The following is a 17950-nucleotide window of genomic DNA, read 5'->3' as shown; positions in this document are numbered from 1 at the left end:
AGTGATTTTCATGAGGTAGATTAACAGAATGTTCACCCAAATGCTTAGTATTTTTGGTATAACATGATAAAATAACTGAAACATGAATGAAAGATGTGCATCCAACACTGCTGTTGGATTTTTTGTTTAACTGTTGTTATGATTTCACTGTGGTGGATACACACACACATACATATAAGTAGTGAGATTTTTCCATGTAGTGTGTAAATTCTAGTATAAGCATAAAAAGTCTGAATCTGCATATTTTTCTGAACACTCAGAACTTACACGACTCCATGAATCACAGCAAACTAAAACTTGGCACTTTTATTCATAACAGTATGTGTATTATTTTTAACTATTCACCTTTGTCCAGCTCTAATGAAAAGTATATATCCAATCACTGTCATTGAGCCACAGAGAGCTTTTATTGTATATGATGATAATGTACAAGAAATAATTAAAACATGACTGTACCGAGCCTTCTTCCCAACAAATTGCTGTCTTCGTTATTACTGAAACACAATTATCACGCAAGGAAGATATTTTCAAAGTTCTTTTAGGGGATTTGGATGATTGTTTCTCCTACTTTTTAATGTCAGTTTGGTAGCAGACACCTTAAGCATCTTTGAAAGTTTAGTTTAAATTGTGTGATTTTTTTTGTCCTTTTGATTTCTATAACACAAGTGTATCTGTATTATTGAGACAAAGGCTATTCCTAAATTTACATGATTCAGGATTTCTAATTTGCTCTAATTCTGCTCTAATTGTTTGTTTGTTTTTGTTTTTATTATTTAAAAACAAATCTCGAAATGTGCTGGTTTACAGCAATTATCATCTCTTCCAGCTGGGTAGCAACATATCTTTGACAAGATACGTATCTTTGACCATCCATGTGGCCAGATGGATTTTCTCTGGTCCCTATTCTTTGCTGACTTCACGCTTTTATTTAAAAAAAGGAAAAAAAAATCTTTTTGCTTTTTTATCTTTTATCCCTGATTCTCTGTTTTCTTCCAAAATTTTATTTTTAAAATTGTGTTGTACATTTTTCAGTTCTGTCTTCTAAGCTGGGCATCCCATTCCTGTGCTCCACCAGCATTATTTCCAGTCCTCAACTTCCATAAGAACTATTACAGTAAGGACAGGGCAGGAAATTAAGGACAGTAAAATGGGTTAGAAAACAAAAATGTCACGAAATGGATTTAAGGGGCTGGAAGTGGATGTTGGTGCCTTTTTTTTTTTTTCAACTATCATAATGACTTGGAATGTGCAAAGAATTTTGATTCTTCTGTGGATGGATGAAACTTTTCCCAGAGAATTGTAAATTGGCATATACAATCACTATTTGCCTTCCCATTCTTCTCTATTTTAGATTTTAAAACAGAAAACCTCTAAAGTTGTACTTTTAAGTCACAAGGGCAGGGGTGATTGGTGCACTGATAGAACTGCACTAGTAAGCAGTGATGGTGACAGGGGAGGTCTCAGAGCAAACTGGAGGGTTCTAAGGGGAGAAAATGGGAAGTTTCACCTTCTTTGCTGTAGCTTTTAGAAGCTAGGCTTTTATTCTAGTTTACCTTTTACAAAAAGGTAAACTAAAAGCAAGTATTTGAAAGTATACTGGATTCTTAATGGTGTTTCATTTAATATTTTTTAAATTCTCATAGCTTTATTCATTTTTTTGCACCTAGTTCAGTATTTTAATGCTGTGTAGTTATCAAAATTGCAAATATTTTGCCACTTTTTATTACCACTTTTCTTGTATTTGCCTTTAAAATGTGTTCGGTGCTGCTTATAACCATAGACATTTCTGTTAATTTGGATTGGTGTAGCTTTTGATGAAATTCTGACTTTCTGTGACTCATTTGAAACTTCATGATTGGTTGCTCTGACTCAGTTTGATTTAGTTCATATTTTAAGTCAATAAGCCACTTGAGAGAGGAGACAAGGACACCAGCACTTGGATTTAAGAGCTGTCTTGCCAAGATTTCTGTGAGAGCTGTAAATTTTTTCTTCTCTTTCATTCCTTGGTTTCTCTTCCTTTAATGGTGGAAAATCACTTTTTGTATTCTGAGATTCCTCTATGGATCTTTACAAATTTTCTCAGATACTTAAACTCTTTCACAGATGTTTCTGAAAGTACTACATTTTATGTGCCTTTCATATAGTCTGCTATTGATAAGGCAAAAACAGAAATGGGAACTGCTAAGATTATAATGGAATTTTTTCAGCCTCTCTTCTTGAGTACTTCTCTAGCTTTTATATTATTACTCTATCTTTCAACATCCAAACACAGACATGAGAAGATAGACAATTTAAAAAAAAAAAAGTAATGAAATGTTGAAGAGCCTTCCTCATATAGTTTTAATTTTATCTTCAAGCTGTTGCTGTGACTTCTTGTTTTTCTTTAAACGTCTTACATTTAGCTACTGAAGGACAAGGGGTTTGCTCTTTTGCAAAGTAGCCTTTTTATGATTTTGATATTGATGTCACATCTGGATAGTCCAAATTCATTTTTATTGCATTGTATGGTATATACTTGTTAAGGATTTAGTGCAACTATAAACATCTCCAGAACTCCCCATAGTAGGGATAAACTATGAATTATGGACTTGCTAGAATGGGCTATTTCTTTAAGGCAATTTGAACCTCTGTAGCTCTTCATAGAGATTTTGTTAAGTAAATCAATGTTTGTTTGCAAATATATATTGAAGAATACTGCTTTAGTAATTGCATTGTTATTTGCCTTTTCCTGAGCAAATAATACTAAACAGTCAGATGCCCTAACCTGCATTCTTGAGTTTATAACTTCCTGAAAAAGAAGTCTAGTGTATGCGGTATAGTGCATTCCTTAGCCTGTGTATATGTAAAAGATGGCAATAATCAGCACTGATTTTAAGGCACTGAACATTTCATCTTGAGGTCCTCCATTCCCAAAATTTAAATCCTGCTGCTTCACTGTGTAAATAGCTGGTGCTGATTATGCCTCTTAGATCATCAACTTTCATCAATAGGTCTGACAGCTTAAAGTCAGAATTGTTACACTTATTCTGTGGACAAGGAAACAGAGGCATACAAATGTAAATTTACTTACATGTATTCTTCATCACCTGGGAGTTTGAGATAGACCCCAGGAATTTGTTGCCTTGATCAGGAATAGGTTTTCTATTTCTCCAGATGAATCCAGTATCAGAAACTGTGCTCGCATTCTCTCTTACACAGCATTCTCTCTCCATCTGAAGGAAGGGGATATTCAGCTTCCCTATGGCTTTCTGATAAGGTGGGAGTGAATGTTCCCAGAAGAGCAGGGCTCAGTACTTGCCTTCAAAAAAGGCAGCGAGGAGCAAGCAACCTGTTCTAGGCCAGGCAGCCTGAATGGGATTCTCAGAGGAGTACTAGAAAAAGTTTTACTTTTAAAAAAAGTTTTACTGGTAGTTGGTCTATAATTGTGATCAGTGCGTTTCGGCTACTTTTTTGTGTTAATTTTTTTTTGGACTTTGTGGCAGGAATGTACAACCAAAACATGAAATATCAAACATTTGGGCTTCGGTAAGATTCTTGACGCTGACCTGCGTGACATTCCCTTAAGAAAGCTAGCAGATGCCCGACTACAGGATCAGTGACTTAACTTACTGTTGTAACCGCTTCTCACTTGAGAAAAATGCCATTCCTCCAGTTCACAGGCTTCAATTTACCTCTTTCATTTGAAGGCTCCTGACACCCTTTCACCTCCTAACTAAGCCTAGTAGCTGAACAAACAGCAGATGCCATCCCAGGTCACTTAGGTGTCTTTGTGCTGCCCTGCACACAGTATAGAAGAAGCTGTAGAAGCTCTTAGCTATAGGTGTCAAGTCTCACAGTTAACCTGTTGGAAGGTAGTAGAGCAAGTCATTGTCACCAAAAATGGGAAGATGTTGTACATGGTTGGTGGTCCCCAGGGACTGGTAACATGTCTAGTGTTACCCTATATCATAATTTGTGTTGGCTCATTAATAAGAGAATACTCTTCCAAAATGCCAATGTCTGAGAGGGGTTGCAATTAGGGAAATGAAGTATCCCCTAAGTATCTTCACTGTTAGTTAAGTGCTTGGTATTGGAAAGAGGGAAGAGGTAAATAGGGATTGGTACAAGAACCGTAACGCAGAATTTCACCGGGAGTTGGGTGCAGCAGATCCAGCTCATTGGATCTGTCCCTCTAGTTTTTCTGTACCCTATTTTTCCTATGCTGAAGGGGAATTATAGCAATTTGGTTTTATCTCATGGAGAACTAGGCTGATAGATACTGCCGAAGTTAAGTGGCCAGATTTTATGTAGAAAAATTAGATAAATATAAGTCAGGGTAAGCTTCTTTTAATTATTACATATAATAAAGGAATATTGTTTTTTACTTTTTTTTTTTTTTAATTAGGATATTTGTTACAGGATTATAAGATGTTTGAATCACTTGTTCAGGATAAAAACATTGGGCATACTTTTATAACATTTTCTATCTTATAAATGGAAAATCCTAAGACTTATCACAGGAATATATTCATAGTATAGTGCTCTACTAGTTTGAGCTTTTGTATGGCAATTCTCAGAAAGAGAAAATTGTGTTTAAAAAAATCACTTTTTTTTTTTTTTTATTCTAGTGTTACAAATCTTAAATACCGGGGAAGATGTGAGTCTGTGATTTTAAGAACTCTTCAGTTTCTAAATGACCTTTCAGTTGGATATCCTTTTTGTTGTATATGACACAATTTGCAAATAATAAGGTAAAATTTAATGAGATTTTTGTTGTTGTTTTATGTGCCACATTTTAAAACCAATTAGGATGTTATCGTTTATTTGTTTTGCTTTATCTTTTCCTCTGCATGGTTACTGGTTTTTCAAAAGCAGGGTTATTTTCACGTACTTCTTAGCAGCAAATGAAAAATATAACTAGTTGCTTACAGTTATCTATCCCATTCAGAATCATCTTGAAGTCAATACTGGTGATGAGTTCAACAGTATTGAGAACAGGGTTGATTCTGTAAGCAGCTGGGAACAGGATTTGTTCTACTTTAAGGATGAGTTAACTAAGAAAAGAAGCACGAGTCAGATTTTAAACGCAAGCCTCTTCATATGTTTTATTTTTGCCTGACTGGAAGTTCCTCACTCTGTCAGAGTCATCATTAGCACTGAAGAAAGCCACAATTTTGTATAAGGATGTTTGTCTGGGTTCTAGTATGTGAAATTTTTTCCCAAGTCATTGATGCTGACTTGCTATTTGTTGCAAATTTTTTGTAACTTGTTCTAATATTCACTTGTGTCTCCTTAGTTGGAGAAGAATAGAATATGTGGCCTTCCAGTACCTAAAGGGGGCCTACAGAAAAGATGGGGATGGACCCGTTGTAAGGGTGTGTAGTGATAGGACAAGGGATAATGGCTTTAAGCAAAAGGAGGGTAGGTTTAGATTAGATAGAAGGAGGAAATTATTTACACTGAGGGTGGTGAGGCCCTGGCACAGGCTGCCCAGAGAAGCTGTGGATGCCCCATCCCTGGAGGTGCTCAAGGCCAGGTTGGATGGGGCCCTGGGCAACCTGATCTAGTGGGAGGTGTCACTGCCCATGGTGGGGGGGGGGGGGGGTAGAACTGGGGGATCTTTTCTAGACAGGAGTACAGACTGGGAGAAGAGCACACTGAGAGCAGCCCTGCGGAGAGAGATTTGGGGGTTCTGGTGGACAAAAAGCTTGACACAAGCCAGCAGTGTGCGTCTGCAGCCCAGCAGGCCAGCTGCATCCTGGGCTGCATCACGGAGAGGTGGGCAGCAGGGGAGGGAGGGGATTGTCCCCCCTCTGCTCTGCCCTCTTGAGGCCCCACCTGCATCCAGGTCTGGGGCTGTCAGCACAAGAAGGACATGGACCTGTTCGTGCAAGTCCAGAGGAGGGCCACAGAGATGCTCAGAGGGCTCAAGCACCTCTCCTGTGAAGAAAGGCTGAGAGAGCTGGAGATGTTCAGCCTAGAGAAGTCTCCGGGAGACCCCATTATGGCTTTTCAGTACTTAAAGAAGTCTTATAAAAAGGATAGAGAGGGACTCTTTACTCAGGTTGATCATGATAGGACAAGGGGAATTGGTCTTAAACTAAAACCATTCTATGATTCTAAAAGATGATAGATTTAGACTACACATTACGAAGAAATTCTTCACTGTAAAGGGTAGAGATGCACTGGCACAGGTTGCCCAGAGAAGCTGTGGCTGCCCCATTCTTGGAGGTGTTCAAGGGCGGGTTGAATGGGGCTTTGAGCAACCAAGTATGGTGGGTGGCATCCCTAGAATGACAGGGGGGTTGTAACTAGATGATCTTTAAGCTCCTTTCCAACCCAAGCCATTCTGTGATTCTAAAAATGATCATTCTTCATTCTTTGAATTTTCAGTGAATTGAGCAAGAAGATTTTTTTTTAAAAGTGGTAGTTATTTTTGCTGTGACAAAATATGTATAGGTATACAACAGATAATAAACCACCAGAGCTCATGAAAACACTCAATAGTGAAATCCTTTGCTGTTTTAAAATAAAAACAACTTTTCAGTAGTTTTCTAGAGAAGATTAATTGTTAGACAAGCAGAGGGGTAGGCAGGTGGAATATGACGACTGGAATCATTTTATTTCTCCATAGAATTCTAATCATATAAGAAGAATTTTAATATATTTCCTTGGGTTGAAAGATGATTGTAGCTTTCTACATTCTGTAAGTGAATTTTGTTCAGTGAAAATCAAACAATGTGTACGTTGACATACCATTAAACAGATAACTCGAAATATTCTTAAATATGCATGTTTATGTTCTCATGGCATCACAGAAATAGGACTGGAAAGGACTTGAAAATGAAACTTCACTAAAAATTTTTACAAAAACAGAAGGGAATTTACTTCATTAATAAGATTTATGAAGAGACTAATGAGTTCTCTCTTCTATTATGGGATATACTTACAGCTTCAGTAGGGTTCAAAACATAAAAGTAACCAAGAAATTTAACATGGTGCCCCTAACTTACAATGCTTGCTTATTTATTCATACATGTGTACATGCTGAAATAATCAGCCTGATGTTATTGTTAAAGCCAACAAGCATCTAGCATTTCGTATTGTATTATGGACGCTTTCTAAGGCATTTATTCACATTCTAGCTCTCAAGAATGGGGGTCAGTATAAAGTACTGACGTAAATAATACTTTTTCCAAGGCTGAAATGTCTTGATAGTTTTAGTTTTCAAATTACTAAAATTATATTTGCAGTAAATGAGTTTCTGCGCATGAAATAGCCATAATAATATCAGGACCTAGAAAGGATGAAAAAATAGATGTTTAATAACCCAAGCTCTCCTGAAGAATAAAATTGTGATGAAATTGTATTTTTCTTTGCAGAAACTTGCTAACTGTTGCAAGAGCAGTTTCAGACCCCTATGCATAGTCAGGATGTAAAGCAGCACTGCCTTCATAAATATACGTTTTAAACCTCATTGGAAATGTTTAAAGACTAGTAAAAAGTGAGATTAACTGAAAACATAAATACCAAAAATGTATTCAATTATTTTTCAATGGAAATACTTCAAATTCTGAGAACAGCAGCTTTTCTGCTTAGATGGGTGGGGTTGTACAAAGGCAGCTTTAATGCTGGTTCACTTCACTGTGATGTTGTATTAGTTAAGTTTAAAATTGTGTTCCATGGCAAACCATAAAAGATTTCAAAAGTATTAGACACCCACTTTTGTGCTGGAATTTAATATGCAACTTTTTATTGGAAAATAATCGTCCTTGTCTGGCAAAATCCACCATGCAATATTTCTGTTAGTAGGCATAATGCAATAAAGACAGGGAGGGCTATTTATCACTACAAATTTTGAGGATTTCAGGATTCTTTTTATTATTTTAATATATTTCTTTGGTATTAAATCAGAAAAATGATAAATTACACCTGTCGAGGCTGTTTTTCCTTTTTCCCAGAAAATGATGTACAACCCAATTTCACTGGTCATTTTGGCTTTTAAAGATATGTATTTTTTTCCTATAAAAAACTCTACCAATAGTTTTTTTTTTTAATAATAATACTGAAGTACTTTTTATTTCAAACATATGAAGTAGTTTATAACTACTTCCTGGCATTGCAAACTTTGGCCTTTTCACATTATATTAGTTTTTTTTTTTAAGGTATTAGGTATATATTGCTTTGAAAGAAACAGAGTATTGTTAAGATGCTGGATCCAGTGGATCAATTTTCAGTATTTGATATAGATTAAATTGTGGCTAGCCTGAAAGGTTAAAATAATAATTTATTTAATTTCAGTACTTGTCCTGTAAGTCAATCAGCTTCTAGACAGTCTTCAAAATTGGTATTTTTTTGTGTGTGTGTGTTTAATACCCTTTTTTTTTTTTCTAAAGGATAATCTAGAATTAAAAGCAAATAATAATCCCAGTAGCTGTACTGTATAGAAGAGGAGGAAAAAAATGAAAAAAACATAGGGCATTATTAACAACAAAGGCAACAAATGATTGGAGCTGGTGTCATGGTTTACATTACTTTCACAATTATTCCAGGTTTGCATATTTCGAAATATATTAGCCCAATTTGATTTCAAAGCTCAGTTATTTGAATTATAAATCATTATGTCCCTCCTAGCTGATCAGTCCTGAAATATCTTTGAATTCATTTACATAATGGAATATGTTACTCATTCCTTTATGTCTTTGAAGCCATAGTGCTCCCTCATGCATGTTTAGTTCTTTCTAATAATTAACTTTTTCACTGTATATTTTTGTATCAAAATAACTACAGTTTCATTGTTACTTTGTATAATAACTTGAGTTAAAATATTTATGGTCTCTCAAAAATTCTTTATCTGTATCTTTGTTAGTCTTCCAGTGTTATGAAAGACTCTCTCTTAATGGAGAAAAAAGAATGTAGCTTTGCGGTATAAAAACAGGCAATGATATGTAAAATGCTGTAAGTTGACAAAAGAATCATCCTAAAACTAGATTAGGAGATTTTTCTAGTAGCAGCTATAAAACCTATTGGTATGTTTTTACCTATTAAAAAAAAAAAAATCCATTTGAAATGAAAAAGGAAATTGTTTGTTCCTATAAAAGTAATCCAACACAACACTTGCACCAATTATTTGCAAGGATGACAGAGTGAAGTACTTGGAGAGGGAGAAAAAATAACAACCAGTGATAATAAGAGTTACAGGTATTTGTAAAATCTTCTACATCTGTACAGGAGCATATGCACTTCTGTAACGTTATGCAATCACATACTGATTATTTCCTAAAGAACTTCATCAATGCCAGTGATAAACTGTGTTCAGCAAACAAATAAGTCCTATTTTTATAATACTTGTCATAGAATGTACAAGCCCATAAGTCTCTTCTTTCATTTCATGCCTTCATTGCCTGTGGATGTTGTTGTTTTTTGAACATTTCTATGGCATTTCTAAAAAAGTATATTAGTATACTTGGATATGTCAATGCAGAACTGAGACACTGGAATTTAACTGACTTGCTGAAAGTCATAGAGCAATTTTACTTCAAATGAAGGAGAAGCAGGAGTAAGAAAAACCAGGCCATTGCTTGGCCCATGTCCACTCCTCACTTGCAGACATGCCTGGTGGCAGCAGTCACCTGCTGAACAAGAGCTCACAGAGGAGTTGTCATGGCGCTTACTGGAGTGGCTGATATTATCTCCTTCCCCCAAGCCCAAGTTCATTTGAGCTGGGGAATTAGCATGTCTTCATGCAGTTAAAGATGCTTGTAATTTGCACCTAGGAAAGGATTCAACTTGCGAAACAAGTCTTGAGCTTTTGACCGTTAAGGCCTTCTCTAACTTAATTTTTACAAGTTTAGCTTTTGATTTAATACAGAATAGGTTACTTTTATGTTACTTAGTGTACATCTCCCTGGGAGCCGTTGTGTACGAGCAGGTGCTGTCAGACTGAGGGTTACCGGGACAGGACGGGGCCAGGCAGCTGCTGTGAAGTTCGGAGCTCTGCTAGTGTGGCACTGGGGCCTAGCCCCGGACCGTGGTGCTCACTTGTCATCTGCCCCGTCACTGCCTTCCATTTGGCCAGTCTGTGGAAGGGAGGAAGTCAGTTAATGCCCAGCAGTGGTCAGTTAGGTTGGCTTTAAGTGTACAAGGTTGAAAAATTGGCATTACTGTGGAAGTATCCGTAGATACGTCTAAAATTCCCTGCTGTACCACCTTGTGGTTTTGCTTCTGAATCTTTGTATGCTCTTAAGAAATTTCCATTTGCTTCTTAAACATCTGAAAATTCTTTGGTTTAGTGGTTAACCATAGTTGAATATGTATGAGATACACTTTTATTTGTTGTAACTGAAATAATGACAGGCCTGTAAGATCCCATCCATGATTTTGAGGCCATGACTTCGGTGCTGCTCAGGGCTGCTGCCCATCCCATTGCCAAGGCCAGTCTTCAACACAGGCAGTTGCAGAAACACTTCTTTTCTACCATGCTGATAACATGGGGCTGTCTGGGGAAAACACACTACCATTTATTATCGGAAACTCTCTGTTTAATTATAAAAGTCATTTAGTTCATTTGTCTCTTTTGTGACTAGAATATATGCCATGAAAAGTAATTGCTTTAATTAATAATAGATTAGGTCTTTAATGTACTAAAGAATATCTTCATGACATATTTCTAGATGAAATTCAAGATATTTTTTTTTAAATTTGCATTTGTTGTTGTTTCAGTTAGTTTTTTTTTTTTCTCACTAAAAATTCCTGAAAGTTTGTACAACCTGATAATGTAGTCACAATATTGCAAGGCTGATATTTCCTTAACACCTGCTACTTATAGTCTCCTTAAAAAACTTGTGAAAATAGAGGCTGTGAAGTTCATGCTTCAGAACCACACAGTAAGTTTTCTTACAATGTTAAAAAATGTTAAGTTTGTAGTAAATTTTGTAGAATGCTAAACTTTTCACACACTTGTGTTTCAACAGAGTAAGCACTTCCCTTTCTTGGGCATCAGTGATAATTACAGCCTCAGTGACCTTAGGTGCCGGACAATGTTCTACACCGCTCTCACTCGTCTTCTCATGGTAGATTTAGGTAAGGTCCTCCTCAGACATCCCTGAGATGCCTTGCTGTCTTGTTAAGAGTTAGTAATGCTATGGATTTTTAAGTTTATTTAACTAATTAAAAAGCAGTTTAATTGTACAATAAATATTTATTTATAGTGGTATTTAAATCACTGCCTATTAACTTTAGAGATTTATGACAGTAAGCATTGATAGCCTGTTTGTTGCCTTCTATTAGAGAAATAAGCAAGATAAGTTGATATTTGTGTTTATTTGTTTTTCATATAGAAGCATTTCTTTTATCAGATATGAGGTATTTACAAAATACATGATTAAATAAGTGCTTTGAGATTCTTGGTAATGTCCTGGTTATGCCAGAACTTTCCAGCCTCTAGTAGAAGTATTGTTGGTTTTGTTTTATTTATTTTTTAATTCATTTATTTGTGCAAGTTCCTAATATACAAAAACCTTCAGTTTTGTAAGAACAGTAGCCAAAATTCTGCAGTTCAACCAGTAGTACTTGAGCATGCACTTGGTATTATATCCTGAGACGTTTTTGGGAGATCAGAGCAGTTCGATGCATGTAAAACTCAATGTAATAGCTCAATGTAATAAAGGATTCAGTTGCTTGGAATCCAGACACAACCTTTGGCCAGCAGACTAAAAGGCAGAGCTCCATCTGCATTGCCTACCTCTTTCTTGTCTAGATGGGGGAAGGCTGGGCTTGCTGAAATGAACACTGAAACAAATCATGTGTTAGAGAAGCTGATGATGAAGACTGCAGCATATCACAAATTGCCTCAGTTCTGACAAGAGGCCCAATTCAGGGTCGTGGACCTGTGTCAGCTAAGGATCTGCCTTACAGAATGCTTTCATGAGTGTGGACACCTGTTCTTAGAGTGGGCCACTGATAAGGGCTTCCAAAAATAAGGTGGCAAGTCTTTTGTATGCTGATTTCTAATCCTCATGCAAGGACTTGACTAGACAGCATATGGGCAGAAGATGGACACAACGTTGTAAGCCAAAAGTAGCTGAGATTCCCATTGATGAGAATGGGTTCCTGTAGTGTCTGCCACTGAATGCTTCTGAAAACAGTTGAGTTGGAGATGAGACCAAACTATGTTCATCAGTTTTTTTTTTTTTTTTTTTTTTTTTAAGAATGGCAATTGTGAGCTGGACCTGTGATCACTTGCAGTTAAAAGGCTTTCAATACTGGCTAAGTGTCATATTTACATAAGCAATATGTATATTTTTCTAATGCAAAGTAGGTTACACCTGCAGTTTCAGTAGATTCTTCTGTGGGGGAGAAAAAATAAAGATTTGGTAAAAACAGGATCGCAAGTATTAAAAATTACATATCAGAGTACAGGTTGTGTAAAGATACGCCAGACAAACAAAATGCAAGCTTGTGACTTATGACTGGCTTCAAGCTAATAGATCATTGTGACTCTTCTGGATTGACAACTCTATGAGATCTGAAATGATCAGGAGTATCTGAAGAAAATGTGCATTGCTCTTTTGGCTATTGTCCTTTTTGTTCCTACTGGAATAAGTTTGGATTTGAATTGGTATAAAAAATAAACAAACACATCTATAGAAACAAACAATTGTGAGCGTCATGTTAGGATCCAAATTTAAAAAGTAAAGTATACTTTACTAAAAGTGTACGTATTGTGCTTTCTGTGTGTTAGTGCAAGCATTAAGTGACAGTACTCTTGTGAATCAAAAGATTTTTCAAACTGTGCATAGCAGCATTTTTAGACCAAAAAGCATTGTACCAATTGCATTCTCCGGCTTTTTCAAATTACAAGAAGAACTTTGTATGTAATCTTCTTGAGATGTATCTAAATTATTTACGTGGGAATAATATGAAGATGAATTATCATTAATGGGGCTGTTCTGAGTAATAGTTTAATATAGAATTATTTTGGGGGATGAATGAAATACAGTAAATTCAGAATATTTACATTTTAAACAACGTTCTCTTGGAGTAAATAACAAAATCAAACTATAGTAGGAAAAATCAGTAGTATATTATTAGTATATTATTCAGTATTATTTAGTATTTGCTTCAAAATGCACTTGGGTTTCTGCTGGATAATTTCAGCATTGTATTGATATAATTAGACTTTGATATTTGTGTGCCTTGGTTGTGTTTTTGATAATTTTGGGGGGCATTTAGAATTGCACCATTTTGTCCAACTGGTTCTTGGTCCAAGATTTCTAAAGTAAACTGAATATTCTTGTGTGTGAATTACATAGTTACCAAAACTAATAGAAGAACACCAGTAAAAGTTGTGTTTAAATAAAAGTTTTTATAAGGATTAATAAATTTTTATCACTTCTTTCTTTTTCTTCTGCACTACCAAAAGCAGTAGATCTAAACTGTAGAAAATTCCTTCAGGAGCTATTCTGCGTGATTTGTCAGTGTCCTGTACTTACAGGTATATGCAGTCATGCTCAGTGCCAAACCTCTCCAAGTAAAGCAGGTTTAAAACACTATTGCCTTAAGCCACACACAGACCTACTATAATGAACAAGTGATGCAATTTTTTTCCTTCCCAAAGGACATAGCAAGGATATGTATGTGTTGTTTGAATTATAGCAAATGAACAATTTACCATGGAAGGTTTGTTTAGCATAGTTTCTTCCTTTCCTCATTAATACTGTGCTGCTCACGGGATGTGAATGTGGCTCATGCGAGAATGTGGAAGAAATGTTTAGGTAGTAATTGGATATGTAATTAAGAGGCAAAGCAACAGGTATACAATACATAAAGAAATAGAAAATAATATGATCAGTAAATGTTTAACTTCTAGAAGCGTAAGAGGAAGCTCTGGTTGAGCAAAAATTAGGAGCACAAACTAATACTGTATTGGAATTGACTGAGGAACTAGAGCTGGCTAAGGAAGGAGGTAGATAGAAAAAGCTGGATGAATGGTCTGAGATTACCATGAACAAGGGGGAGTTCACAAAGGTTCCAGAAATGGCAAATAAAAAGACTGACTTGGGTTGAAAGGAATGGAGATGGCAGAGGAGACAGGCAAAGATGGATGGGATTAGAGTCCAGTTTCCCAAAGTCCACCAAGTCCTATTGCTGCCAGCAGGGGCTTTGAAAGCTGCCACAAAGTGTCTGAGCCTCCCTAGTTCTGCATGTGCAGGGTGCATGGTTGCTTGAACATAGTTTGCTATTTGAAGGTTCTGATACTGTTGTGGACCAATGCAGCACACTTAAGTTATCGGAAGTGTTTCTTTTGCTTTTTAAAAAAATCTGGAAAGCTGGACATGGAAGTCCTATGTGAAAAGGAAGCAGTTTAGGTCACAAAGCTGAGTATTCAGAATTGAGAAAATGCCATAATTGGGTTTGACTATGAAACTTCCATTTCCTCTGCATTGGAAATATATATGTTGTTATGAGACAGCTTTAATTGTAGGATCACAGTTACTTCTCTCAGCAGATATTTGCCTCTTTCAGTTCAGATGTGTCATCCTAGCTTAGTGAGTAACTACTGAGTAGGTTTTTTCTGGGTTGTCACCTGGATTTGTATGTTGGTCAGTATGTTCTGTTTTGAAGACAGAAGTTTTCTTCCTGGCCTCTTCTGGGTGAGTGCTTTGATTTTTGCAGTATCCCTGAGAAATAGGAAGCTGGAATTAAACCCATTTTGCAAATGAGCATATGAAGAAAAGAAATAAATTTGTAAAGCTTATGCCAGGTTTGGCGGTGGTTTGTAGGTTTAGTGGGTGGCATCCCTGCCTGTGGCAGGGGGAATAGATTTATATGATCTTTTAAGATCCCTTCGAACCCAAGCCATTCTATGATTTGTGCAACTAATTTTATGCGTAAAAGACTCAGGTAATTTCAGTTGCAACTTAGCATATGTCTGTTTTATCTATCAGTTGCCCAGAAAATAAGAGTCCAGAATTAATAGTATTGTTGGGAAGCAGAGAATGAAAAAGGTCCTAGTGTTGGTTCAAGGAGTAGTCTGAACCAGGTGTTGTGTTTGACACTGACCATTTATAGATGCCCAGGGCAAAGTACACAACTGTTTCCTCTCTATCTTGATTTCCCCAGGCTTGATTAGCCAATGAAAAGAGAAGGGAGAGAAGCCCTATAGCAAAGAACTCTTTAAAAAACGTAAGTTAGTTCCTACTCTTCATTGCTCTAGAGAGGAATTAGCATGCAAGAGGCAAGCCACCTTCGTTAAGCACCTGAAGATAAGTAGCACAAGTACCACTTCCCATGCAAGTTGTCATTTATAAAAACTTTTTGTTGTTGTTTATGATGAGATGTTCAGCATCATGACAAGGCAAAGAAACAGACCAGTCTTCCTGCTGTCTAGCCAAGACGATCACTTTTTTTTTTTTTTCCATTCCCACAACATTTTGCTCATTTACTCCAAATTCACACCTCTGAAGCAAATGAGACAATGATGTGATGCAAATAACCCCAGCATAGTCCAGATTTATTTCCATGGCAGGTTCATCCTATACTAAATAGATTGGAAGTAGAGAAAATAGCATGTCATCATAAAACATTGTGATTTAAACATTGTGCTGTGAAGTATACACAGGGAATGGTCTAATTTACTATTGCAACTTAAATCCAACGTTTTCTAACTGTTGAGTCTCATCTGTATTTTGTGAGTGTTTTTCCTAGTGTATTGAGCAAATGCTGTTAGATTAGCAGAGAAAACAGAAATATGAAAAGGATAAAGGTACGAAATGTGGAGACGTGGTAGTCTTAGATACAAGTTGTTTGTGATCAACAGTTTGTCTTTTGTTTATAGCTCAGTAAAAAATGTAAAACCTCAAATTGTTGTTCCTGTATTTCTTCTGAAAATTCTGATGATGTCAGTGAGATTTTTCTATAAAAGCTTAACAGACTGACCCCTATGAACAATGGTGTGAATATGATCTGATGCTTTTGCTGGTTTTTTGTTTTGTTTTGTTTTGTTTTTCCTGTAGGTGAAGACGAGGATGAATTTGAGAATTTCATGCTGCCTCTCACAGTTTCATTTGAAAGTGTGACTCAGATATTCAACAGTAATTTTGAACAAGAAGAGGCAAAGGTAGGTTTATTTCAATTACAGGGAAATAAGTTATTGGTGTAAAAAAATGATAGTTGGGTGAGCATTTAGCAACAGATTGTCATCTTTCTTTTGTCTGTCTCTGAAATGCATATATGTGTATACTTATATGTATATTAATACCTGTATACATATATGTAATTAAGAATGTAGACGACAGGGATACAAAAACCATGAATGACTATCCTAAAAGAAACCTTGTATAAATATCTGATAAAAACTTTGGGATTTTTCAGTGCTTACAGATCAAGTGACCCCATTTGAGCCCTGTTTATAATCAGAGGGATACATTTTTCTTCAGTGATAGTTTATCTGTTTTGTATGTAACATTTCCCTTTTCCATGTTAGTATCCTGTTTGTGTGTATTAACATATTTATTTGGGGGTATAAGGAGACATGTTGTAACACACTTGATAAAACACTGCTGCTTTAAAGTATTTTTTTTCAAACAAGAATTTATTATATAAATCAAGACTTTATTAAATGGCTGGGCATATATGTATAAATAGGAACTGGTCTTGAAGTATTGCACCCTTAAACTGAACAAAGTGATTAGGATAACTGATAGCTAAATAAGGTTTTTATGTGCCTGTGGGAGCCATATTAGGATTGATTTGACAAGTCAGTTCAGCTGTGGCAACAGTCATAATATCTAACACAACATTATGTTTTATTAGTAAAATCCTTAAGTGTAGCAAGCTGTTTGTGTCAAAACAACAGTATATTTTAGGGAAGAAAAAGATTTGCTAGATGCAAGCTGCATCATCAGGAATGATAATACTTAAAACACTATTGCATTAAAGAGAGCCCCTTCTACTGTCACTGCATAACTAGTTAACAATGCACACTGGAGTGCTTGCTCTAGCTACACAGGGTAATTTTGAAGACACCCTAAGAGTAATTTCTAATTCACCACTGTAATTTTTTTCATGAGATAATGGAAAGTTAAATGTACGTCGCCACTTTAGTCTACTTATTTTCATAAGAAAATAAACAAATACGCTAGAAATATTTAATAAATAATTTATATGCAATATATCTCTCACATTACAAGAAGATGCACAATTCACAATAATTACTGGAGTTGAGCTATTATTTTTATAAGTAGTACCAGATATTATTTCAATATTTACCTAATTCTAGTTTCCTCATTTGTTTTTTATGTATTTGATTTTAATCATGTTTCATTTGTTAAATACAGTTAAACTATTTTGGAATCATCTTCTATATTTTAAAGTTTAAAATCCTAAAAATTGAAACAAAGTGGTCATTGGATAGCATTATCCTTCTGTAGGAAACTGCATTTATCTCATGAGGGTTCCGTTTATTAAAATAATTTTGCTGTTGTCCTGTCTGGTTTGCTTGAAACCATCTTAGTAGAGAAATTTTAATGGAGTGCCAGTGATATATTCCTAAACTAGCAAGTTCTTAACGACCCTGGAAAGTGACTGCTTGATTACACTTTAACGGTATTTGCAAATAAAATCACAAGTAATTAAGGGGAAATCTCCAGGCTTTTGAGCAAGTTTGATGCATGATAACTGCCTGATTCAGCTTCATCTAGAGTAATGCTGTGTAGACAAGAGCTACTGAGATCAATAGCAACATAATGATAGTGGCAGAATTAAGTGAGTAACCTGAGAACTGTGTCTTCAAAATGCATGCAGCTGCCACAAGCCAGGGCCACACAGTGCACTCCGTGCTTCCGTCCTAAATGTTCATCAAAAGACGCCCTGCAGGAAAATGGAGTTAGATGCTCTTTATTGCTGATCGTGTCTCTTGCCACATTTATCAGGGAAATTGGATTAGCAGTTGGCAGCTGCAGGTAGACAA

General features: G+C 36.0%; 1 protein-coding gene across 2 annotated transcripts in view; it reads left to right on the top strand.

The window, feature by feature from the left end:
- Window positions 1-17950, top strand: part of RANBP17 (RAN binding protein 17) — a 162752-nt gene that overhangs the window by 88432 nt on the left and 56370 nt on the right. Inside the window, exons 16-19 of one of the 2 annotated variants that reach the window (XM_084535478.1) lie at window positions 4608-4688; window positions 10802-10865; window positions 10953-11061; window positions 15996-16099. In XM_084535478.1, the coding sequence (XP_084391604.1) occupies window positions 4608-4688; window positions 10802-10865; window positions 10953-11061; window positions 15996-16099 (358 nt within the window). The remainder of the gene's footprint in view (window positions 1-4607; window positions 4689-10801; window positions 10866-10952; window positions 11062-15995; window positions 16100-17950) is intronic. The other variant, XM_084535479.1, reaches the window with a different exon arrangement.

Source organism: Aythya ferina (genome assembly GCF_964211825.1).
Source record: "Aythya ferina genome assembly, chromosome: 14".
Classification (NCBI taxonomy): domain Eukaryota; kingdom Metazoa; phylum Chordata; class Aves; order Anseriformes; family Anatidae; genus Aythya; species Aythya ferina.
Note: the sequence above shows the minus strand (reverse complement) of the source record. Positions and strands in the feature narration are given on the sequence as shown.